The sequence below is a fragment of the Anabas testudineus genome, chromosome 14 (genome assembly GCF_900324465.2).
Source record: "Anabas testudineus chromosome 14, fAnaTes1.2, whole genome shotgun sequence".
Lineage (NCBI taxonomy): Eukaryota > Metazoa > Chordata > Actinopteri > Anabantiformes > Anabantidae > Anabas > Anabas testudineus.
The window spans coordinates 142989-170793 of NC_046623.1; the positions used below are offsets into that span (position 1 = coordinate 142989).

Genomic DNA, 27805 nt, shown 5'->3' on the forward strand with positions numbered 1-27805 from the left:
GTATAGACATACAACCACAACGTGGTAATTCTAAGTTTGTTTAGACAACATTTCACAATTGCCTGCAGCCTTAAGTTTTGGGGCGGGACCACAATTTTGTACATGTTAGGGTGGGACTACACATGGAGTTCCACCTTCTGGTCAAGAAACGTGATTTTTTATAATATCTGCCTTTATTACAATATCACATGAAGTGGATAAGTGGTCATGCTAGATCAATATGTCTTAGTGTGATATTAGTCCTTCTTCCTTTTGACCACTGTTTACAAAGAATTTTTGTTGGTTTTGTTAGATCAGTTCAAACTAAAATTCACATCTCTGATTAGACAGATGAACCTTAGCACGTTTTAAGAAGCATGTTCTATAGTACCCCAGATAGTAACAAAGCTGAATAAAGATCAAAGAAGAAACAGGCCATAACCCTCTGTATGTGTCAGCTTGATCCCTTGAGTAATTTACCCAGAAAACAGAGATGCCAATATTAACTCCAAAAGCATTCATGCTTTTTTGAAACGCAGCCTTTGTAGCTCCAAGGCATACCAGAAGAATACCTTGAGAATACCCTGGTTGCATATATAGGTATCATAATGAGGTTTCCATGTCTCCCAAGAGACAACATCCGATAATTTTAATGTGATTAATGTGACAAATTGTTAAATAAACACATCCTAACCTAAAAACGCTATAGCAAAGTATGTTTCATCTGCTGTTTGTTTGACACATCTTTTTGAGTAAGCAGGAAAAACACCATCTATCAACTGGCTTTTTGCAGAGCAAACATCCTAGCCTAAAAAGCAGTATAATCAACACCAAGCAGATCATGTTCCAACTTGTCCCTTCTGATGAACAAAATTCTGCAGTAATCATGTCTGTTTGAATCTGATTTGCTCTGAGGTAAACAGTCTTGTGTGAAACAGGCCCAACAGGCTCTGTTCTCACCACCTGCTATTGGGAAACCATTAAATGCTCATACATAATACACTACCTGGCAAGAAAAAAAGTCACACAAATATTTCTTAAAGGGGGTTTTACCCTCCACTGTCACTAGCACAAGTGCTGGCTCAAGTTGGATTTTTGGTTTTCTATATAATTCTATATACAGTTATATTTGTAAGGTCTTAAACTTTACAATGTAAAGTGCCTTGAGATGGCTTTTGTTGTGATTTGGCGCTATATAAATTGAATGAACTGTGGTGGCCAGTCCATATGTGAAATTTATATCTTATGCTCGCTCACCACTCACAAACGGAATTACATTACATTTACATTTAGTCATTTGGCAGACACTTTTATCCAAAGCAACCTACAAGGGTAGGCAGTACCACATGGAAGGCAGTAATCTTACCACCACACTAACCAGTGATGGAAAAACCTGGTCATCCAATATATTCAGTTATTGACTTGACCTCATTGCATCGTCAGTTGAAATATATTAATCATTGCTGTGATTATCCAAAAGGCTTTTTTTGGCCAGGCAGTGTATCATTTTACAACTTTATTATTTTCAACTTGCTTATTGCAAAATAAATTCAGTTTTACTTAAGTAATTTAGTTCTTGTTGTTCTTGTTTAGTTCTACTTAGCAACTATGTATTTAAAGACTTAACATTTATGGTACTAAACACAACATTTAGGGTACTATACGTTTGTCATTTCTATACAACACTGTGCTGATTAGTAATAATCTCCATCAAGAAACTTCTATGTCTGAGGGTCTGAGATCAACTCCTCTCCCAGTTGGCATGGATTCAAGTATTACTGAAGAATGGTTCCTGCACTTTTGACTTGCCTATTTTTATCAAATAAAGGTACAAATTTTTCAGTCTTCTAGAAAACTATTCTGCTAAACTCCAAAATCGAATTACACCTCTTATACTGGAATACATATTCATAGAAAATGAGAATAATATACTGAACAAAAAGTAAAGTCAAAGTAAAACGTTATCCAAGGATTAAAGTACAGTTCAGCACAATCAAAAATCTCTTGCAGTCATCATTAAAGATTATCAACACATAGATATATAAAAATAGAAAACTAACAACTAACTTCTCCAATGGCCTGATTTACTAATGAGCCTATTCAGGCACATGTAAAATAAAACTAACCTGGAGGATAGATATGTCCTTTAACAAAATGTTTCAGATTGAAGAAGGGTCAATGTTTTAACCTAAAAAGAAGATAATCAAGTGTCCATGGCTCATCTTCCAGATAACCTTACATGGATGACAGAGAATCTTTATCGACATATTGCTACCAATTTTGAGGCAGAAACCCCAAAGCTGGTGCAGGAGTAATTAAGGACAACAAGAAAAGTGGCAGACTACAGGAACCACTTGCATTTTATTTTCAGATGTAGATAACAGAGCCTCTTCACCGTCATTGTATTTCACCTCACAAGGGGTTCTCAGAGGTGTGATATACATGTATGATGACATGACATGTGTTGTGTGCATGCATGCATTCTTACCTGAATGAGCCATATTCAGGTGGGGGCTGGTATCGAACATGAGGCACCTCCCTTGAGGGCTCCCTCCCTCTGTGTTCCTGGTATAAATGGCCCCCAGGTTCCTGTTGCTTAGTAGGTGAGCCCACACCTTTGAAAGGGTAGTCTGGGGGTGGGCCGCGATGGTGCGGCTTGTAGTAGTCACCTGGAGACCCTGTAGAGGGAAGCTGGGGGGAGAGTGGGGCACTGGTGACAGGAGCATGGGTCTTCACGCCACTGGTAGCCAAGGAGAGCTGCATAAGTCTTTCAGAAAGAGACCTAACATGTCCTTGCTTCAGATCTTTCAGCCCATCATCCTGGTGCACCTTGCCTGCGCCACTCACTCGCTGCACAGTGGGGCGACCTTCAGTACGTACCTTGGTGCTGGTTACCCCAGTGACATAGAATGTGGTACCCACTGAGGAAGGAAGAGGAGGCTGCTGGGGCTGGTTGCTCTGCTGCTGAGACTGAGGAGGAGGGCCATGGCCACGAAAGTATTGTGACTGCACTTTGGCTTCTTCATATGTAGGGAGGTCCTCAGGGTTTGGGCATTGCCCTTGGCCACCCCCACCGCCTCCGCTACTACCTACTCCTCCAGTCCCTAACCCCCCGCCTCCAACACTGCTTCCACCCCCTACTCTGGTGGAGCCCAGCTTCTCTAGGCCACTGTCCGCCTGCAGCTCCTGTCCTTGAGGCTCCTGTCGCGCAATGTGGGGCGTCATTGAGTGGTCATCAGAGGTGCCAACCTGTCCCTGTCCTGTGTAACCTCCTCCCCCTCCAGTTCCCCCTCCTTGTTGTTGTTGCTGTTGTTGCAGCACATAATTCCGATTCATCTGCTCCTGAAGGAGTCGCTGCAGGACAGTGCTGCCACCACCTCCCACACTGTTACTGTTGTTGGATGACTCCTCAGCTGCAGCCCTCATCTCTGTCTCACGTTGGCCACGCACCTCATGAAAGGACAAGCTTCGTCCACGGTCTACACTCCTCCGGAGAAGTAGGAGAAAGAGGGAGAGAAAGAAGATAGAAAAGCAGTATCAAAGAATGAGAACCTGTTTTATATGACTGAATGTGAAGGAGTGGCAGAGAAACAATCTAAGATACTGACAGAAACAGCAGGAAGAGTACTGTTATTGCAGAAAACAAGAGTGAAGAGGAAAGGGAAAGGTACAAAAATAAATAAGATCAGAGATTATACTGAACCATCCACCACCCCCAGACAAACAAAGCAATGGATGATCCAGTTATATTTGGTGGTACAAAAGAACAAGACTGGAAGAAGGACAATTTCTGAAAAAAACAGAGGAGCCAAACCACCAACCCTGAACCCTTGAAAACATTTTAAACTTGAATATTATTTACTTGAGCTTTGTGAAACTGAAAAGAAAAGGTCTCAGTGCAAATAATGCTGAACTGATTCTGTTTTGTATTTGGTTGCACTAAGACTTCTGTGGTTTGAAGACTAAACAACGGCTGCAGTGCCTGTGGAAAGAATAAATACAAGCCCCTTTTTAAAGTTAAACTAAAAGTAAGAAGTAAACCTAAATCTTTAATGTATCAATTTGCTCAAACCTTTATTTATATGTGAAAAGTACAAAGAAAAGACTGCCAGTGTTTTCACTGATGAACAATTATAGAGTTTGGGACAAATCATATTCATCCTGTCTGTACGTCTTTACACATATCCCTGATCTCTTGTTATATATTATATAAGTTATATGTTTTCATTGTGCAGTTACAGGCCCTACCAACCTGCCCAGAGTTTTTGCTGCTTGTTGTTGTTGTTTACATTTACATTTAGTCATTTAGCAGATGCTTTTATCCAAAGCGACTTACAAGTGAGGAACAAGGCAAGCAAACAAAATCTAAGTCATGTTGTTCTTGTGTCTCTCGTCTTTCTACTCACCCTATAACCGGTTGAGGCAGATGGCCACCTACCCCGAGACTGGTTCTCCTTGGAGTTTCTTCCGTTAAAGAAAGTTCTCCCTCTCCACTGTTGCCTAGTACTTGCTAAAGTGGGATTTTTTAGGTTTTCTACATAATTCTAAATACTGCTATTCTCTGTAAGATCTTAGACTTTCTAAATAAATAAACTGAATTGAAAGATAATAGAGCCTCACTAAAGATTGAGTCTTTGCAAACCAAGACAGGTCAGACTTTTTAATGAAAATTTTCAGTTAAAACCAAATTACTTTATGCCAAATTGAAAGGAATACCATCTACAGTACATAAAAGTTAAAAGATTAAGGGAAATCTTAGTAAGTAAAGACGAGAAACTTGTCAAGCTACCATGAGGAATATAGCCAGACAGGCTAAGTACTTAGCTAAAACTACTTAAAACACTACATCCATAAATGCAATCTTAAAACTATATTATGCAAGGAAGCTCTATTACATTAGTGAACAGTACAGCAAGACAATGCCAGTTTTCATATTACACTAACATCCTGGCTTTTCAAGCCATCCCATATTACACGTAGTGTCAAGAACGTATGACACATTTGTCAAAACACAAAGTCAAAGTCTTGTATCCAAGAATAGTATTTAACTTGCAAAACTACCACAATTAGCATCCTGACTTCCTAAAAAATCTAAAAATCTGCCTAAAAGGAAAATTAAAAGACACAGGTAAACATTCCTCTGTCCCAACTTTTTTAATGTGTTGCAGTGTCAAACTTAACCTGATCAAATGAAGCAGATTAATCAATTTTCAGTGAAAACACTAAACATCTTTTCTTTGAGCAGTGTTTTTAATATATGATGTCATTCTAATTTCTGCAAATCAGGTTTGTATAAACAGCTTACAGAAATTCTTCTGGCTATTTATTCAGGATATAATTGTGTCTGATAAATGGAAGAAGCTACAGAACAACACAAAATTCTTAATTTAGAAAAGATGCAAACAAAGAATCATTTGTAATTTTACTCAAAATAAATTTTGCAACGTCAGCCATGTTAAGTCAGTCCAAAAACAGGTTGGCGGGATGATACATTTTCTATTCTTGCATGTGAGTTTTTGCCAGCATAGATACTTCAGTGTCCTCTTAAATTCTGGATGTTGTTTAAACACAAAGGTGACATCAAATTAGTGACAAAGCATAGCTTTCTGTCAGGCTATATAGATGTATTGAACATGCAGATTACATGCTTTTTGAACCTTGGGATAAGTGCCAAAGAGACAAAGAGCAGAGAAATAATTTTTACTTTTAATCTGTTAGATGATAACCCATTAACTATGGCACAAAAGAGAGAATTACACAAACTGACAAGAAAATAAAACCAAGTGCTACTCATCTTCTAACAGCTCTAAGAAATTTGATTAGAAAGAAGAAAGGAGAATTTTTTAGTTACAGTACATTCAGCGCTGTCAAGTTGAAACCACTTGAGATGTATTTACTGCAAAGATACATTCCTAGTAAGTGAAATCTCTCTTCTATTAGATCCAATAAAACCCCAAAAGTAACTCAACTCAAGTAATTCAGCAAGAGCTGTAACATGATCTTCTTTCCAGTCTTGAGAAACAATTGACAAAAATAAATATTACTTGTTGTTTTACACTTGGGCTGTTTCCAGTTTGTTTGGGGAGAGCTGTGGTTTCATTTGACAGCACTGATTGTTAAAAGATAATTAATTTGTACTTTTTTTTATTACAGAGTAAGGAATTTGTTACATCTAGCACTTTCTGTTATTCTTCTCATTCTCAAGGAGGAAGACGCTTTTTTCCGTAACATCTGTAGGTAAATAAAATCATATGAGATAATCATCAGCTTTAGTTTGAGACAACAAATGATTAGATCTCTGCAAGCTGGAGAGACATATCTATCTATCTTCCCAAAATCTAATTTGAGCAATATATATAGTATATATAGTATATATACATAGAAATGTACTACTGCTCTGAAGTTTGGAGCAATTGCATATTTTTTTGCTTTCCAAAGAAAAACAATTTCACAAACAATTAAAATTAATCAGATGATTTTTAAAGAATGATCTACATTTTGCACAGAAGCCTATTATTAGCAATTGTCAGTTCTCTGCATTAATCTCCTGGTATGGCTGCTACTTCAAGTTAATCTTAAGGCTAACTGATTATGAGAAAACCCTTTCGCAATTGTGTTGCTCAGCTGAGAACAGTTTAAAATTAGAACAGACTAATTTTGTGTGTGTTTCCTTGGAAAACAATAACATTTCTAAGTGATCAAAAACTTTTGAGCAGTAGTGTAGATATAGAAAATATTTCATTCAGGTTATATTTGTCTAATACATTTTTTGATCATCTGAATCATTTAAGCAACTTGTACTGGCTATGGCCAATGTGGCTTTGTGCAATGCCTCATGCATTACGTGACTGATTTTAAATGCGGTCTGACCAGGCAAAGCCCAAATCTGAAACTGAGCGTAGACATTTATTGTTTTTTATTTGAGCAACAAATCACACCTGTCAGTCACATGTTCCATTACTTTTGCTAAAATGGGTGGGTTCTAAAAAAAGGTGCTATTATCTAAGTTGTGTATATATATATATATATGTGTGTGTGTGTGTGTGTGTGTGTGTGTGTGTGTGTGTGTATGTGTATATATATATATATATATATATATATATATATATATATATATATATATATATATATATATATATATATATATATGATAAAGGCTGTTTTCCCTCTTTCCTACTTGCTTCTGGGAAAGGCCGTCTCCTCCCTCTTTTCTATTTACCTAAATGCCTTTCCCAGATCTCAGAGGTCTTCCCTTATATACCTACCTGTATGACTGCTTTCACTGTGCTCCTCTAGGGGCATTAATGGCAGGAGATCCTCTGTACATGTTGAGATGCTGCAGCAGGTCTGACAAGAGAGAAGGCAGTGTTGATGATATTCTTGTAGCTGGAGGTTATCCAGTTCCAAGTTATGGTCTTTCTACCGTCTCTGTGGCCCTAAAGGTGCTGTAGATATGCACACACTGGTAAAGATTTCATAGACACAGACACCCTGCAGAAGATGTTTTCACTGCCCTGTTAATAAATGATTTGATAAGTGACCATCAAATACACTTGTTTTGGCTTACTGAAACCTTGGTACAGCAGAAGGAATAAGTCAGTCGGAATGAATCAACTTCCACAAGTCATATTAATTATAATGTTCCTAGAAGTACAGGTCTAGGTGGAGGAGTAGCTAGGAGTAACTAGACTTAGATCTAAACATAGTTTTAAATTCAATTGAGAGCCTCATTGTTGATCCAAACTGGAAAAGTCAAAAAACAGTTCTGTTTGTTCTTGTGTACTGTTCTCCTGTCCCTTACTCTGAGTTTTTAACTGAATTCTCAGACTTTCTATTTGATTTGCGGGGGGACCTCTGTCGTACACTGAGCTCCCTTTTGTAAGGTCAAAACATCGCTAAAAACATAACTTTATATTATAGTGCCTTGAGATGACTCTTGTTGTGATTTGGCGCTACATAAATAAAACTGAGTTGATGTGAATTCCTTCCTTTATACCCAGTCATGCACCTTCTCCCATGGTCAAGTGGTGTAATTATTTGTAATGATCAATCAATTTTTGTTTAGTAAAAACTTATTAGACTAGATGAATTTGTTCTGTAAATCCCCTAAAACATGGGACATGCTCTATTTACTACAGTCAACCCAACTCAAATGCAGAAGGCCGTCCACCCTAAGACTGACTCTGTGGGATCCTTTTACAGAGCTCTATATAGTTCTGTTTTCCATTTCCAAGCAAGACAATGTACAAACTAGTCACCTACACTGTGGAGCAAACACATGCATTTCGCATTAACGAGATATGGCATTCCTACCACCTCATCAGTTCCTAAAGGTGATGTAGATGTGTACAGACACTAGTCAACATTTTAGTTTAGGAATTGCTGGAGAAAATAATATTGGAATATGGAACTTTATTCTGCTCATTGTGTGAGACATTTGATTCATACCACATTTTAAGATTAGAAATGTGATATTATAAAGGATAAACAACCTAAACCTGTGGAAAATGTGATGGATAGAAGAGACATTTAAGGCAAGAGACAGCTAATTATGAATAGGATTTGGTTGTGACAACTGGTTGGACCATGAAAACATATAATGTTTGTGTACTATTATTTTCAGTAGACTGTGTTTTTGTATTGTTGTGAGTTAGATGAAGATCGGAGCACATTTTATGACCAATTTATGCAAAACTCCACCTAATCCCAAAGGGTTCACATACTTTTTCTTGCAACTGTAAATCCTAGTATTTTTACATTTACATTAAGTCAGTTGACTTTTATCCACAGCAACTTAAAAATGAGGTACAAGTCAAGCAAAATATCTAAGCCAAGGAGAAGAACTTTAAAGAGAAGTGCTCTATGAAGAACTGTTTCTGTTTCATAAAGCGTAAGTGCAAGATTCATTTAATTATTTGTTTTAAGATTTAAGTGCAGAGAAGGATGGGAAGAGATCTGTTTTCAGCAGGTTTTTTAAAATTAGGTCAGTCTACTGAGCAGGCAGAGGCGATTATAAATTGATAAACTGTCATATGATGGCGAGAAAGACATAGAAATATATAAAGTATAGAAAAAGTGGACAATACAGTGAATATACCAAAATCAAACAACATTGTAATCTTATTCAAAGACATACAATACTTAAGGCATAATTTCTTGGTATCTCTTTCTGTTGGAAGAGGACAATTATGCAGGCGACCATGAAAATACAACTTTTTCCCCATGAGCATTCTAAATACCTCTAATCACACATTCTACCATGTTTCTACAATTACTGTATAGAAGTGAATTATTGTGTTACTTTTTCAATTGCTCCTACCTCTGTAGTTTCTCGTTCGTTTTGAAATCCAGTTTTGAGAAACCAAGGAGGTAATCCAATGTTTGTCTTGATTCACTCAGTGTCTGTGTTAGAATAACATCTAACTGCTTTCTGTAGGTTAAAGGCAACTCACCCCCTCTTTCAATTTTCCACCCCATTTCCCCTTCTACTCCTCTTCCCTCACTCTGACAGGTGAGGCTGGGTGGAGACAAGTAGATCTAGAGACCATTCAATACTGAGCCACTCCTTCATACCTCTATGCTAGTGTAACTGCTTTACAACATTTACTCTGCCAACCGTCAATGGGATCCTAAAGACTGTAACTTCCCTACTCACTGCTTGTGACTTTAACAAGATGGTGGTGTCCTGTTGGGTAAATTTTAATCTTCTATTCTGTATTTGGATAAAAAATAAATTTGAGCTAAATATAAAGAAAATGCAGGTTAATGGCAAAACGTCTCATGCACACACACACACACACACACACACACACACACACACACACACTAGTGCAAACAGTAGTATAAGTTGTGTTGTTGAGAACATTACTCCTCAGGATCATCAAACTGGTAACTGCTAACATCACAAAAAAGATAAAGCAGTCAAAAGCAGGTTTCAGGCTAATCTGTACCACTCTATCAATAAAACTTAAATATCCAATCAAAACAATAGTGTTTATAATAATATATAATAACATTGAAGGAGAAAGAGACAAACACTATATAGTATATATAGCATATACTGTAATTCAAAGAATTTAATTAAGCGCTTTTAGTGCCAGTTAGGTACAAAAGCGCTATATAAGTGCAGACCATTTACCAATTAGAGGTAGGTAAAAATAAATAAGACCTGTAGTTAAGCTCACAAGCAGTATCCCCCCAAAATGTATAATCCCTCCTGTGTGATGCATTAAAGGGGGAATCCCAGTTTTCTTAATTGCCTCCATGTTTCCTTCACTTGCATCTTTTCCTTGCATCTTAGTCAATCCCACTAAAGATACATGGAGGGGTGGAAGGAAATAGTAAATCACAGATGTTTTATAATAGTAAATTACAGATGTTAATGAGAGATATTTTAGAGTCTAAAGAAAGTTGTTCACAGCTTTTTGTCACAGAGAACTAAATATCTACATCCAGATGAAATATCTAAAAAACAAAATTAGGAAAAAACATGTTTTTCTTATATTGGTTCTGTTCTAATGTTGTAACTGTATGTCAGTATAAAACTTTGCCTGTGTTGTGATGTGGTTTCAGATCTGTGTGATCAGCTGCAGCCAATCACCAACATGTGTCCAAAAATGTGCGTGACAGTCTGGTAAACAATTGCGAAGGATTGTTTTGTGTATCCTCACTTATCTCTCTTCAAACATCGCTTCTCCCTCCTCAGAATGAAATAAGAGGCTTTAGGATGTCCTTCAAGATGGAGGAGCTGAACAACTTCCGGGGCAAATGAGGAATTCATAAAACATCTGATATTTTGATATTATATTGCTCTTGAATTAGACCTACTTTATGTTGACATGTCCTGTGGTTTTATGAGGCTGAGCATGGGAACAGTACGCTCTGTTTTTGAAGAGAAACTTTACAAGTCAGATGCAAAATGTTTACTGCTATTAAGTACATAGTCAGGACAGCTAACCTTATAACTCACCTAAAGTATCAACATGGTATGACAATAGAGACATTGCATTTTTCTCAGTTCAGATATTTTGCATCTTTGTCACAAGTTTTATATAAGAAAATTGTTTTTTGATTTATGTCTTTTACATATATTCACACACACTTTTATTTCTTATACAGTATAGTAAAAAGTAAAATAGGTCACATAAATGAAAAGCACAAATTCTGACAAAATAAAATAATTTTACTTAGGCCAACTTTGCATGGCTCGTCAGCAACTTAGCTTGTGGTCTATAGTAAGTTTGTGATGAGATGGTTGATCACTCATCAGGTGCAGTTGTTTGACTTCAAATTGTTTTAGTTTTCCATTACATACATCACATCAAAATATTACCAGAATGCTACATAAATGACAATAAATTATAGTATATGTAAACACGTGTTGTATCAGGAGGGCTGGCTCTGTTCTGGGGGTGGAGCTGGTGCTGGACCCTCTACATGTCATAGCTGAGAGGAGGATGCTGTCCAAACTCCTCTCAATCCTGGACAATCCTTCCCACCCACTACACAGTGTGCTGGCTGGACAGAGGAGCATGTTTAGCCAGAGACTGATCAACATTAAGTGTCACAGAACTCCACCGGAGGTCCCTTCTACCTGTGACCATCAGTCTTTCCTCCTCCTTCTGTAAGGGGTGGGGGAACTGACAATTTCTTGACAACATGACAACTGCTGCCATTCCAACCTAGACTATAGTTCTTGACCTATTTTCATTCATTTAACATACTTTGTATTGATGTATTGTATGTACTCTGTATTGCTGTTATTGTATATACAGTATATTGAGTTTTCTGTATTGATGTTATTCTGTAGGGCAGCTGGGTGACACTCACCCAAGGTTCACATTTCCAACCACAGAGAAACCAACTCTTGTAATTGGCAGCTCTATAGTCAGAAACCTGAAGTTAGGGATTCCAGCGGCCATAGTCAAACGTATTCATGAAGTAAAGTTAATACTAAATCCTAGTAAAGATAAGCTACTTTACAAAGCTCATTTATTTTCCAAGGGTATTTAGTTCATTATAGTTGTCATATTTGTTTATTGTTACTAGTTTTACTTGCCTATATATTCCCCTCACCCCACCGGTCAAGGCAGATGACTGCCTAACTTGATCCTGGGTCAGCTGGAGGTTTCTTCCTAGGAGACCTAGGGAGTTTTTCAATTCCACCGTTGCCTAGTGCTTGCTTTATTGTTAACATTATTATTGTTATTATCATCACCCCAAGATCAGAAAATTAAGATATTTTAACATAACATCTTTCATTTGGGGAGAATTTGGGTGAGTTTTCACTGAGAACTACTAAAATAGACTGGTCAGTAATCAGCATATAATATATAGCAGACAACAAAAATGGCTTCATGTGGGTCTTGGAGATTGCCATAAAAAGGTGTTATGACAGCACATCTGTAATGAGATCAACCACACGCATTACCCCTTCGTGATCTACACTGTGCGTTATCGCCCATTCCGTCATTCAGTGTTTGGAGATTATTTCTTCTTCTTTTCTGTTCTTCCACTATTTTGTCCTCTGTGTAAGAAACTCTCAAGCTTCCTAAAAGTCCTCCTCCTTACGTAGGTTTTCACATTAGGAGTTCTTTTAAGGGGTTTGTAAACCATGTTTATCTTTGCTAAGAGTTAGTCTTAACTTTAAAGGGAAATGTAGTATTCCTAAGAAATTTATTATTTCTAAGAATTTGTTGAATTTCATCACTAAGAGCAACTTTTAGGCTTACACAGCTTTGTGAAGGCAGCACCAGGTTTTTATGGGATTGGGAAGTTTATATATATTTAAGTAGCCAGGTTACTGGAAATCCAAGTATGCATGCAACAGATGAATAATCTGATTTCTGCTCTACCTTTGATTGTTTTTGAAAGCCTGGTCCAGCTTTCTTTTTTTCTTTTCTTTTTTTTTTTTTTTTTTGTGACGTGTGCCGGGGGAAAGTGGAGAGAGACACAGATAGTCACACTGCTTCTTTTTACAGTGCAAACTGTCTGAATTAAATAAATACACTATGTTCTGTGCGTGACGCTGGGCCCTCTACATGTTGTAGCTCAGGGGAGGATGCTGTCCAAACTCTTCTTAATCCTGGACAATCCCTCCCACCTACTACACAGTGTGCTGGCTGGACAGAGAAACATGTTCAACCAGAGACCAATGTCAAGTTTAGATTCCCTTTGACCTTATTGATTTATTTTTTCTATTGGTGTTGGTTTGTATTTGTGTTTCAGGGGTTATTTTGGTATTTTCTGGTTGTGGTCTTTCCTTTCCTTTTTGACTGAGAGCAACTGTAACAGGAAAAAAAATCTCCCTTTGAAAAGTTTTTGAATCTTGAAGGTTGAAACATGAATTTTGAGTATATTGCCCACCCCCAATAAAAAACTTGAGGTGCTTTGATCTTGGTCTTTACAAACAGGCTATGCACCACAGGTTTGTAGCTGTAATCAAACCTCTACTGAAAAGGCCTAATCTTGACTAAGGTTTTGGCAAATTATAGACCAATATCTAATCTGGCTTTTATCTGTAAAGTCCTTAAAAAGGTCATTTCAAAGCACTTATGTGACTACCTGTGCAGGAATGACCTATACATCATAAAGTACATCATAGTACAGAAACAGCACTAACAGCAGTCACTACCAGTTTTCTTTAGCATCAGATATCTTTCTAGATATTTTGCTTGCCTTGTACCTCACTTGTAAATCCCTCTGGCTAAAAGTGTCTGCAAATGACACTTGATACAAATGACTAAATGTACATGTAATTCCATTTTTTTCATTTTAAATAAGAGTCTTCTATGCACACAAAGGTTATTTACAGAGTCCCACGGGGTTATGTGCTTGGACCAATTCTTTTAACTTTATATATAGTTCTCTTAGACAATATTATTAAGAAACACTATAAATTTCCATTGCTATGCAGATGACACCCAGCTATATTTATTAATTAAACCAAATAAAAAACAAATCAATTAGTCAAACTTCTAACAAGCTTAAAAGACATAAAAAACCTGGATGTCCTAATTTTCTACTCCTCAATTTTGACAAAACAGAGGATATTCCCTCAGAGACATGATGTCTAGATGACATAGCATTGGCCTCAGGTAATACTGTTAAGTTATCTTTGACAAGATACCATCTCCTTTTTACCTCATACATAAAAGAAATATCTAAAACTACTTTCTTTCACCTAAGGAATGTTGCTAAAATTAGGAGCATCCTGTGACATCCTCAAAATGAAGCTGAAAAACTTATCAGTGCATTTGTTACTTCTTGACTGGACTACTATAATTTACCAATAATAGGACTTTTCTAACATAGGCATCAAAATTAAGTTTAAGTTTCAAGGTGACACCCAGATATTTACTCATTTACTTCTTCAATTTCCTTTTGGTCAATACTCATTTTAAATCTATTTAATGTAGCTTAGCACTTCTGTGCCACTATTATGCCATTTTGGGGCTTAAAAGGTATGCACTGAAGTTCCTAAAATGTGCTCATACATTTTTATGCTGAAAACCATGTATATCACAGCAAGCAGCCATAATTAAAGTTCAGAAAAAAAACACTGAGTCACACAGACACAGCAACAGGATCACTGAGATTCTGGTGTAGCAGCAGAAAGAGCTGAGGTTATAGTTTTAAAAGTTTCACACAATGTCTCTAGGCGATCTTGACTGTGCCGCTCTGGACTTGTCATGCTCTGAAGTCTGAGAGAAGCTAACATTAGTCACATCAGCTTTGTAGTATTACTGTGCCGCTGATGTGGCTACATTTAACATGCTAACCCAAGCAGGATGGTTCTTCTTTAACCTTAAAACCAGTGTCCTTAAGTTTTATTTATTTATTTTTTTAAATCTAATTTTGACTTCTCAGAGTACAACAGTTTTCCTCTCTGCAAGAGGTGGACCTGTTTTATAAATTTCAAATATGTTTTTTTTTGTTTGTTTGTTTGTTTGGAAGATAGAACTTCCCAGTCTTCTGTTGACCTTGTCCATCATTTTCAAAATGACCATATATAAACAACGTACACATTTAGTATGTTATCATCCTACTATTTATAGAGAAAATGGGTTTCAAATTATTTGCAATTCACTGTGTTCTACTTTTATTTACATTTTATAGGGTCAAATTCTAAATTTTATCAAATTCTGGAAATCTGGAAATAGGGCTTTTAGAACCTGAATGCAGTCACAAACACAGCACATGTTGAACAGCTTACAGAATTTGTAAGAATAGTGAACAAAGTGATGATTTTACTGTCATCAAATGGCATATGAAACCAGTGTGATTGGCATGTGTATTAGATAAGATTATAAAGCACGATCTTGAATCTTAACATATCTAAAGGTTTTCATCTGGTTGACCTCAAGATACAAAAGAAAAAGATGAACAGCTATACTGGAACATACAACTGAGTTTTAATTGTGGCGGCCATTTTTCTTTAACTATATAATTATAGCAAAACAAGAAATTGAGGAAATCGGTGTTGTGTCGAGGTCCGTTATCCGCGACATTAAAAGGACCTGAAATGAACCTAACTTTTTGCGTCAACCAGTCCTCCTCGATTATGCTATACCTTGCCCCATCTCTTCCAGTACCCCAATCCTACAACTCTAACAGGAGAGAGAAAACAGTTCAACACTAGACCTAAACACTTGCATTAAAGTTTATAACTTCGTAACTACTCCTCAATAAATGCAGTATTACCTTTCAAGGGAGCTTCTTCCGTTTTCTCGACCATTAAGCTCGGTAAAACATCCTCTTCTGTTAATTTTCTCCTTTCCTGCGATACTAGAGCGAGTTTTTTTCGCCTTACAAAATCCCCATCTACAATGTCAGAACACGCGGTCGCCGGCTAATCATCGGTGTCGGCGTGTTGTAAGCCTTTCTCCGTGAAAAGAAGCTTGTTTGCGGCCACAAAGTTTTCGTACGTCCCTGCAAATTTCATGTTGAGCCGTGGAAAAGGGAAACGTTACAGGAGGAGTTGCAGGAAGCCCCCCCCCCTTCTCCGGGACTGCAGTATGAGAGGAATGTCTATACCCCCTCCCCCTCCACTTTCTTCTAGCCAATGGAAACTGGAGGAAAAAGTTTTTTGGAGCAGGGAAAATCCATGCACTGGGAAATTCCCCCTTCTCTTTCTTCTTCTTCTTTTTTTTTAAACGAATTATTACCAAACATATGCGCACCAGGCCATCCTAGCTAACCAATAGCCTACGACAACAAACTACGTATATAGGTTTGAACAATATACCACAGGGCAAATGGCTTGAATAGGACAAAGGTTGTCTTGTTTTTTGTCAAATGTGTCAGCGTTTTTTCAACAACAGGAAAATCTAAGATCATTTCCCTTTAAGAGTCAGGTTTTCAGATTCTAACGTATCTCTCTTCTGTTGTTTTTGAGTCACGAACTCAGGAAAAAACTCCTAAAAAATAAGGAGGCGGAAAAAAATGACAGACAGCTCTTGTACGGTTCCACTGTAATATCGAAACTGTTCGAAAAATAAATGCTGACAATGAGTTTATAAAACGGTTGCCTGACAGGAGAAAATCATGTCTCAAATTAAGATAGTGCTTGAAAAATAAGACCAGGTATCATATTTTAAAAAGATGTCTTGAAAAAAAGAAAACCATACCTGAAATAAAAAAACAAATAAACACGTTTTAAGAACACACAGCTGCTTTTTGTCTGAAAAAAGAAAAACATGCCTCAAAATAAAAATATGGTTAAAATTTATTTAGGTATCCATGCATCCAATTGACTTTGGATAAAAGCATATGCTAAATAATTAAAGTAAATGTAAATTTAGTGAGGACAAGCAGACATCTCCAAAGGAGGAATTATGTGTTAAAAGGGGCAAAACGTCATTTGCCATATTTACTCTTAGAATAGGCTTAATCCTGTGCTGTTTCTGTTAAAGTCAAAGTATAACTGAAATAATCTGAGATTGTCATGCCTTAAGAAAATGTGTTGTTAACCCCCCGCAAATTTTAATATCAATTTATCACCAGTATATAAAATTAGGTTTCAAAATAATTGAAACATTTGCAGTATTCTCTGTTCTGAAATAATGTGGGGGTGTCTGGGACCGAATCTGAGACCTTTCTGAAAATCTACAGCCTTGGTGAAATATAACTACAAATTCAGCAAAGTAGTTTAAAATTGAAGCATTTTGTCCACATTCATGAAACACATGAAAGCTCTTCTCTAAAGTTGTGATTTCTGCAATCTAAATACAAATATAGTTTTTAGTTGTCTCTGTCCTGCTGTTATTGCAACCATGTCTGAACTCATTGCAACCCATCATCTCGCTCACGATTCTGTTGAATTCTAAGGTTTAGTGCACAAATGCCTAGGGCCTATGAGAAAAAGTATTCTTTAAAGGCCACTACAAAACTAAATACTAGGATTTAAAAACATTTTGGTTAGCTGTGGTTATTGGTTAGAACTGTCAGGGGACAGTTCACAAGGACCCGGTTTTAAATTCACTAGTTAGCAGCGTGCCTTTCTGTGTGGAGTTTGCATGTTCTCTCTATGTCTGTGTGAGTTTTCTCCGGGTACTCCTCCCGGTGGGACAGGACCGGAAAACCTCCCCTACGAGCCCCTTCACACTCGGCTGCAAACCGCCCCAGTGCCTGCTGGAGGTCCCGGTCTGATGAGGCCAACAGGACAACATCATCTGCAAAAAGCAGAGATGAAATCCTGTGATTCCCAAACCGGATTCCCTCCGACCCCTGGCTGCGCCTAGAAATCCTGTCCATAAAGGTAATGAACAGGATCGGTGACAAAGGGCAGCCCTGTCAGAGTCCAACATGCACCGGGAACAAGTCTGACTTACTACCGGCAATGCGAACCAAGCTCCTACTCCGGTCATACAAGGACCGAATGGCCCTTAACAAAGGGTCCCGAATCCCGTATTCCCGGAGTACCCCCCACAGGATGCCACGAGGGACACGGTCAAACGCCTTCTCCAAGTCTACAAAACACATGTAGACTGGATGGGCGAACTCCCATGAACCCTCGAGCACCCTAGCAAGAGTATGGAGCTGGTCCAGTGTTCCACGGCCAGGACGAAAACCGCATTGTTCCTCCTGGATCCGAGGTTCGACTAGCGGCCTAACTCTCCTCTCCAGCACTCTGGAATAGACTTTCCCAGGGAGGCTGAGGAGTGTGATCCCCCTATAGTTGGAACACACCCTCCGGTCCCCCTTTTTAAAAAGAGGAACCACCACCCCGGTCTGCCAGTCCAGAGGTACTGTCCCCGATCTCCACGCGATGCTGCAAAGGCGTGTCAACCAAGACAGCCCTACAACATCCAGAGACTTAAGGTACTCGGGGCGAATTTCATCCACCCCTGGTGCCTTGTTCAGGCTCCTTTCCACCCAGTGAGGTGACATTCCATGTCCCAATTGCCAGATTCTTTGTCCAGGGATTGGGTTGTCGAGGCACCTCCACACGGCTGCCACCCAATCCACACTGCACCGACCCCTTATGCGCCTTCCTGCGGGTGGTGGGCCTACGGGAAGGCGGCCCCACGTCGCTCCTTCGGGCTGCGCCCGGCCGGGTCCCGTGGGAGAGATCCCAGCCACCAGGCGCTTGTCTACGTGCCCCAACCCCAGGCCTGGCTCCAGGGTGGGGCCCCGGTGACGCCAATCCGGGCGACGTATCCGACCTTGATTTTTCACTCGTCATAAGGGGTTTATGAACTGCTCTTAGTCTGGCCCGTCGCCTAGGACCTGTTTGCCTTGGGAGACCCTACCAGGGGCTTAAGCCCCCGGCAACATAGCTCCTAGGGTCATTCGGGCACGCAAACGCCTCCACCACAGTAAGGTGGCAGTTCAGGGAGGGGGAAAGAAGAGAGTGTAACTGTTAACTGTATATTGTTGCATATTTTAAAGAAGCAAAATGTCCTGTATTAGAGTAACATTTATGCAGAACAAGTTACAAAAGCACTCTGTCTCTAATTGCCATTCCATTACAGGTTATACCATAAATACACCACCTCCTGGGTAACATTTTAACAACAAACAGGATGTGAGTATTTGTAACTTTCAGCACAAATGGCATATTGAATGCGGCTAGAAAAGTTAAAAACTGTCCATTTTCATCTTGTCTCTGCCCCATGGCGCCACCACCTGCTCTCATCTGTTCTTCAGGTGAGCTGAAGTTAATCTGGAACAAACCTTTTTATTTCTGGTATGCACCCACCACAAAATTTATATCACCAATGCAATAGCTTGATGGAAGAGAGTTTTGTACCTTCAATATTATCTGCAAACTCTTTCCATATAGGGCTAGAACACTGACTTTACTTTGTTGCTGTAGGTCATCTCACTGATTAGCCTCTTCTATTTCCACATTTAAACGTATCATCAATTGGAGTGGTCTCTTTCATTGATGGGTTCACCACTAGTTCAACATGCTGAATCAATGGAAGTGCTTCAAATGGGGGGGGGGGTCCCACTTCTGCCAAGGGTGTGCACACCGCATGTACTAGCACCACATACACTCTCCACTGGCCTGATGGTGTGTCCTGGTCTCAAGTCTAAAATTCAGTACTACAGTATTATAGTTCACAGACATTTTACATTTTCAGCAATAATGTTCTCAAATGCTTAATGAAAAATTTAGTTGCAAATTGTTAAGAAATAATAAAACTTTAGAGTACCTTTTTTGTCTCTGGATTGACTCTTGAGTCAGCCCATCAGTGTTACGAACAGACTAATGGGACGCACGAGTAAGAACAAAAATATATATTTATTAACAAAAAGGAGAGGGGACACAGGGAACTAACAAATATTAACAAAGTATCAACCAAAAGGGACCCAAAAAACACAGTGGTAAGATACAAACAAAACCCTAGACCTGACATACAAAGTAACAACGAAAACTACACACTAATGTGGACCAAACTAACGAACAAAGCAGATGTACAAAGTAACAAACCAAAATCGCTGCAGTAGGCAGGATAGACGGAAACAAACATACAAAACTAACAGGACAAAGTAACAACAAAAAATACACTGCAAAAGGCAGGCCAAACAATTCAAACTAACAAACAAAACAGAGGTTCCTGATGGACTGATGGACGGACAAACGAACGAACAAACAAACTGACCAGAATTGTGGAGCATGAATGAAGCAGAAGTGAGTGATGTGTGAAAGTCAGGGTGACAAACCAGCAATGAGCAGAGGAATGAGGGGAGCTTATAAATTGGAGGGATGCACAGGTGACTGTGCATCCCTCTGAATGAGTCAATTAGTCCGGTGAGTGAGAGTGGAGAGCAGAGGAAGTCCATATATGGGCGTGTGGCAGGAGAGTGAGACAGAACAAAAACAAAACAAAACCCACAGACCAGGGCAGAGGGAGGAACTGTAACAATTTGTCTGCAGACTCATTTACCACCTTCGGTAAGTTGGCTACTTACACTTTGATATTTCAACCCAACCCACATTCTATACTAACCCTTTGTCTCCTGTCTAGGCCCAGTTACACCAAAACAACCTGCCACTTCAGACCTGAATCTCCCTCTTCCCTGAGTTTTTAAAATAAACTTTGTTTTAACCAGTTGTAGTCTTGTTGTACCCTTCTTTGAGCCTGGTTCAGGTAGAAACCTTAGAGGTCGCTCTCAGCTTATTCTCTGAGAGAAGCAGCGCCAAGACTGTGCCCATGGTGGGATGGGTCAGAAATTTTCTTGCTTGCATGACACTTGTGTTACAGTACAGAAATTGTTTTGCCTCATTACCATTGTTCTCAAAACAGACAGAAAGAAAAGGAACCACAACCATGAAAGATCCAACACCAACATAAATACACAATAACATCAATACCGAAAAACTCAATATATATACACAGAAAATGTAAAACAGATAAATGAAATTAGGTCAATATATTCACAGCAAGTATATGACAGTTTCACTTCCCCCACCCCTTACAGAGGGGGGAGGAATTGTACAGATTGATTGCCACAGGTAGAAAAGATCTCCTGTGGCAGTCTGTGGAGCATTTAATGTTAATAAATCTTTGACTGAATGTGCTCCTTTTTCCAGCCAACACATTGTGCAGTGGGTGGGAGAGATTGTCCAAGAGTGAGAGGAGTTTGGACAGCATCCTCCTCTCAGCCACAACATGTAGAGGGTCCAGCTCCACCCCCAGAACAGAGCCAGCCCTCCTAATCAGCTTGTTTAGTCTGTTAGTGTCTGCCACCTTCATGTTGCCGCCCCAGCAGACCACAGCGTAAAAGATGACACTGGCCACCACAGACTCATAAAACATCCGCAGCATGGTGCTGCAGACGTTGAAGGACCTGAGTCTCCTCAGAAAGTACATCCGGCTCTGAGCCTTTCTGTACAATGCTGATGAGTTTTTAGTCCAGTCCAGTTTGTTGTCCAAGTACACTCCCAGGTATTTGTACTCGGACACAACCTCCACCTCCTCCCCCTGTATAGAGAGAGGGATGACAGGACTCCCAGATTTCCTGAAGTCCATTACCAGCTCCTTTGTTTTGTTGATGTTAAGTTGCAGATGGTTGAGTCCACACCAGTCAACAAAACTGTCCACCACTCCACAGTACTCTGTGACATCACCACCCCTAATACATCCTACAACTGCAGAGTCATCAGAGAACTTCTGAAGATGACAGGACTCCGAGTTGTACCTGAAGTCTGAGGTGTACAGGGTAAAGAGGAGACAGAACTGTCCCCTGTGGAGCACCTGTGCTACTGACCACAGTGTCAGACACACAGACACACACACAGACACACAGTTCTGCAGGGTTAGCTAGTTAACCTCCCACAGATAATCAGCATTTACTTTCTTTGTTAGCATTTTCGCTGTGATTTTGTGTTTAATATATTTTGTAATAAAACATTCTTGCATTTACTCTATGTTTGTCTCCTTGTGCATCTACACCTGGGCTCCCCTTGTTTGCTAGTTTGCAACAGCTTGGCTTGGGAGCACAACAATTGATCAGTAGGGAGAAGTGTGCAGCTGAGGAGATGATGTGATGAGGCCTCGGAATGCCCCATTTGGTTGTTTGCAATATCAAGAAGTCAGTGCGAATCAATGCTGGATAGTAGGTCTTCCCACATTGACAAATGTGAGAACAGACACTGCCTCTGTCAGGTTTTGAGGTGGCACTTCTGCCACATGTAATGACTAAGGTGAACACAAAATGGCATACGGAGCAGGGAAACAAGATGCGGGCCTCCTGTGTCTCTGTCTGCTGCATGGTCTATGGAGTGGGAGAATGATAATAGAAGAAATACACACCAATCAGTAATACAAACACTCCCCTTGCACACTGGACAGAATGAGCTACATGAAAAACAAATTTCCACAAAAAAAATGTAAAGGAGTTATTCAAATCCAGCACCAATTTGGAAAAATGTAAAGTAGCAGGCAAAAACTCACAGTAGCTGAGTACGTTATCCGATGGCTGGTCATTGAGGGAGCAAACAGGGTTGGCAGAAGCTCTGCCCCTGGGTCAAGCTGTTCAACAAGCCCAGAGACTGAAAAAATCGCAGTGTGTGTGTGTATATATATATATATATATATATATATATATGTGTGTGTGTGTGTATATATATATATATATATATATATATATATATATATATATATATATATATATATATATATATATATATATATATATATATGTGTGTGTGTGTGTGTGTGTGTGTGTGTATATATATATATATATATATATATATATATATATATATATATGTGTGTGTGTGTGTGTGTGTGTGTGTGTATATATATATATATATATACACACACACACACACATATATATATATAGATATATATACATATATACACACACACACTGCGATTTTTTCAGTCTCTGTGCTTGTTGAACAGCTTGACCCAGGGGCAGAGCTTCTGCCTTCTCCAGTTCAGGTCTGCGGCATGAACAACCTACCTTTACCATTACCCAGGTTATTAAAAATGTTCATATTATCATGTTTGGCAATCACCATAAACAGATTACGTTTGATGTTACCAATAATCCTCACATTCCAGTTATTTTGGAATTCCCATTGCATTGCTGATTGGACCACCAGTGGAGGTCCTAATGCTCTGCTACCTGTGTTTAATCTGAACCTGTCTTTTGTCACCCTACTACTTAAGATAACAATCATCGGAACCTAGAAAATGTTCCCCCAAAATACCATGACCCATGGGAGGGTTTCAACAAGGCCAAAGGCACATCCCCTCATATGGCACATCACAGCCTGTACTCCTTGATAGCTCTAAAGATCTGGTTAGGAAGGGTTATTGGCATGTATCAAGCAAAGAAAACATCTAAGGAGATTGCTAAAACTACTAAAACTGGATTAAGAACTGGAAGAAGGTCATATGGTCTGATAAGTCCATATTTCCCCTGTTCCAGAGTGATGGGCACATCAGGGTAAGAAGAGAGGCACATGAAGTGATGCAGCTATCATGCCTAGAGCCGACTATACAAGCCTGTAGAGGCAGTGCTGTGATGTGGGGTAGCTGCAGTTAGTCAGGTCTAGGTTCAGCAATGTTATGTGCCCAAAAAATTAGGTCAGCTAGTTACGTGAATATACCGAATGACCAGATTATTCCATCAATAGATTTTTTTCTTATGTGATGGCACTGGTACATTCCAAAATGATAATGCCAGGATTCGTCAGGCTCAAGTTGTGAAAGAGTGGTTCAGGAAGCATGACACATCATTTTCAGACATGAATTGGCCACATGAATTGGCCACCACAGAGCTTCTCATGCTCCTTCCTCCTATTATGTCGGGTTGGTTGGCCATTACCAGTTTGTCAGTCTGGATCTGGAAGTCCCATTGGATCTTAGCTCATTCTCAATCACCTTTGGAGGTGTGTCCCATTTTGACTTTGGGACTTTCAGCCTGTACTGAACAGATGTTCCTGTACAATATGCCGGCCACTTGGTTATGGCGTTCCATGTATGCCCTGCCTGCTAGCATCTTGCATCCCGCTGTTATGCAAGGGAAGGAAGAGGAGGAACCTCTTCCTTCCCTTGCACCTCTGGAGCCTACTGCCTGAGGTATTCGCTAAGCACACCATAAGTTGGGGCCATCTTCCTGATGTATTCATTGAGCTTAGCTGTTTCATCCTGGATAGTGGCGTTGACGCTCACTAATCCTCGGCCTCCTTCCTTCTGCTTAGCATACAGTCTCAGGGTGCTGGATTTGGGGTGAAACCCTCCATGCTTCCTTATCTTGATTCCAGTGGCTTCCATCTCCTTCTTTGGCCAGCTTATTATGCCAGTGGGATACCTGATGACCGGCAGGGCGTAGGTGTTGATCGCCTGGACTTTATTCTTCCCATTCAGCTGACTTCTCAGGACTTGCTTTAACCTTTGGAGGTACTTAGTGGTTGCTTTTTTCCTTGCGGCCTCTTCGTGGTTACCATTTGACTGCGAGATTCCAAGGTATTTGGAGCTATCCTCAACATCTCCTATCTTCCCTTCTGGTAGTTCTATCCCCTCAGTTCTGACTACCTTTCCTCTCCTTGCTACCATCCGACCACACTTATCCAGTCCAAATGACATTCCAATGTCTTGACTGTATATCCTGGTGGTATGTATCAGCGAGTCGATGTCTCGTTCGCTCTTGGCATACAGCTTGATGTCATCCATGTATCCGTAGCCAGTCTTGGTGATTATCTGGCTGAGGGGGTTCAGGCCTATGCAGAACAGCAGTGGGGATAGAGCATCTCCTAGGTATATGCCGCACTTGATGTTGACTTGGGCAATCAGCTTGAAGTTGGCCTCTAGGGTTGTTTTCCACATTCCCATTGAGTTCTGGATGAAGGTTCTTATAGTCCTGTTGATCTTGTACAGTTCCAAGCATTCCATGATTCATGTGTGAGGCATTGAGGCTTTCTTGTAGTTAATCCAGGCAGTGCACAGGTTGGTATGTCTGGTCTTACACTCTCTGGTAACTGCTTTGTCTACCAGTAGCTGGTGCTTTGCTCCCCTGATGTTACTACCAATTCCTTTCTGTGCACTGCTAATGTTTTGATCCATGTGCCTGCTCATCTTGGCTGCTATGATGACAGTAGCTTCCATGTGTAGAGGCAGGTTATTGGGTGGTAGTGGATGGGACTGCTCCCTTCTGGGGGTCCTTCAGGATCAGGACTGTCCGGCCTTCCATTAGCCATTCAGGGTGGGTTCCATCCACTAGTAGATTGTTCATTTGCGCCGCCAGGGACTCATGGAGTGAGGTTAGTTTCTTTAGCCAATAGGCATGGATCATGTCAGGACCTGGTGCTGTCCAATTCTTCATACACAAGACCCTCCCTTGGATGTCTGCCATTGTGATAGTTACTGGATTTTGTCCAGCCTTGGTGGGTTTACTCTCATGTTATTACCCTGCCACTGTGAGTACACATTGGATGGCTTAGTGGAGAACATCCAGTTTATTCTCCTGGTCTCAACTTCTCTGGTTTATCTCTTTAGCTGGGTAGCCTGGTCTGTGAGCCTTTGCCCGTGCAACCGACACAATGCAAAGTAACAACAAAAAAGGCACTGCAGTAGCAGGCAAAAGACTAACTCACAAGCAGGGAAAATAGTCCAACAAATAAAAAAAGAGTCAGAGGGGATCCAGCAACAAACGTGAAGATACTTGATGGACGGACAGACAGACGAACAAACCAGAGTCATGAAGGGGAATAATGGGCATGTAGTGGACGACGAGCATGTGACTGAACTGAACAGAAGACTGAGGGGAGCTTATAAAACAAAAGAGACACACAGGTGAAATAAATTGTTTAATAAGGAGTCCGGTGAGTGGAGAGTGGAGGAAGGGAGACGAGGGAAACACCAGAGGGAGACAAAAAACCCCAACTAAATGGGGATTCAATTCAATTCAATTCGGTTTCATTTGTATAGCGCCAATTCACAACAGAAGTTATCTCAAGGCACTTAACAGTGCAAGGTTTAAGACCTTACAGAGAATATTTATACAAAAAATGATAAAGAAAATCCAACAATCCCATTTGAGCAAGCTTTAGGCTACAGTGGAGAGGAAAAACTCCCTTTAGAGGAAGAAACCTCCATCAGAACCAGGCTCATAGTGGGAGGCCATCTGCCAACAAGCAGCAAGAACATTAGGCAGGTCAACTGGATTCTGGAGATGTACAGTTCCAGGCCGAGGATACCTGCAGAAAAGTACAGAGAGAGAGGGGGAAGCACAACTACAGGAGAGAGAAGACACAAAGGTAATGATGTGCAATGGTAGACTTGCACTGATATAGGAGAAATGAGGCTGGAACCATGACAAAAGGATGTGATAAAGAACCACGATTCAATCATGATAAAAGACTCACCAGAATTATACTCAACACTTGTCAGCTGTGCCTTAGAGAGTGACTTCAGGAAAAAAAAAAGTAAATGGATCATAGTATATCTGACAGTTGCATTTCTCAGTGCAGTTATAACATTACAAGTAACTGAAATTAAATCATGCAGCAATGCAGTATTTACTTACCCAAGGTTTTTTTGGAAGTTTGGGCATTGATTGATGCGCACTGCCTGTACATTTGATTCACAAATGTTGTCTGGAATTCTTAATAAAAAAGTTTATTTTCAAGGCCCGGGCCTTGGACCCCGTGGTGCTGCAGGGGCAGTTAAATTTGTTGAATTGGTATCTTCTAAAAATTGTACAATACCAATTCACTTCTCATCTTAGATGATATCTTCCATCTTCACCCCATTTGTTGAACACACCAAATCCAAGTAATCAGTAGTGGGTAGGGCAGGGATCCCTGTTTTATACTATGCTACACTTGCTTGTGACATTGTGTTGTATATTCCCTGACAAATAATGTTTCACAATAGCGTCTTATAATGAAACCATTATCATCACCTCCAAAGATCTCCCCTATAATTCCTTGTGGTTTGTAAACCAAAGAGTAAACAGGTTAGATGTACGGCTTTGTAAAAAAAAAATTGGCATCCATGCCAGAAAGGTGGGGGTTTCAATGTGTCTTAATCCAGCTGTTGGTGCCATTCCAGGTATTCTAAGCAAAGGCACTGGCTCAGTTTGCTACAACATCTCAATACTCACCCTGAAATGACCTATACCTATCTCATTTGAGGTAGGGGACATTCCTCAACTGAGATGCATCTGTTTGAGGATTTCATGTTATCCAGTGAAAAAAGTATGCACATCTATAACAACCAACAGATGGAGTTTGATGACCGCATGTACATAGCTCCTATGGGGTTCCCTGGAGGTGTTCCTGGTCTATATAAGGCTCCAAATTGGTGCTGGATTTGAATAACTCCTTATATTGTGGCTTAAATGAATGCGAATGTAGACTAGATAAATTATTTAACTTTATACTTATACAATCAACAGTGATTCTTGAGTTTTACAAGTGATAGGTTCAAAGGAACAGCAAAGCAATTGGCTCCAACATCATTAATGTTGTGGCAAAACCAAAAGGTACTGGACATGTTGTTAACAGAAAATGGTGGTGTCCTTAAGTAGTTCATAATGTACATTTAAACCTCACAAAACAGCCCCAGACGGCAACATTACTCAAGCCTTAGAAGACCTGACTGCTGTCTAAAGAATAACCTAAAAATTCAGGGGTAGACAATCATTTCACCTCCTTGGTTGAGGAATTGTTTGGAAGATGGAGCGGTCTAATCTCTTCTCTTCTAGTCTCTACTGCAGCGATGGCAGTCCTGATGGTTGTATGTGGACTGTGTATGTGGATGCGTACCTCCAGGGACTAATGCAGAGGATGCTGCCTTAACTAAAATTATGTACCAACAGGTCGCTGACGAGGATGGAAACCTTGAAAATGACAACT

The 27805-nt window shown here is 39.8% G+C and overlaps 1 protein-coding gene across 1 annotated transcript in view; it reads right to left on the reverse strand.

Annotated features, from left to right (window-relative positions):
• LOC113169574 (angiomotin-like) overlaps positions 1-15962 on the reverse strand; it is a 39778-nt gene extending 23816 nt beyond the window's left edge. The window contains 3 exon segments of the mRNA XM_026371098.1: positions 2468-3458; positions 7245-7424; positions 15682-15962. Coding sequence (XP_026226883.1) covers positions 2468-3458; positions 7245-7281 — 1028 coding nt within the window. The 5' untranslated portion in view covers positions 7282-7424; positions 15682-15962.
• Between the last annotated feature and the right edge of the window lie 11843 nt (positions 15963-27805).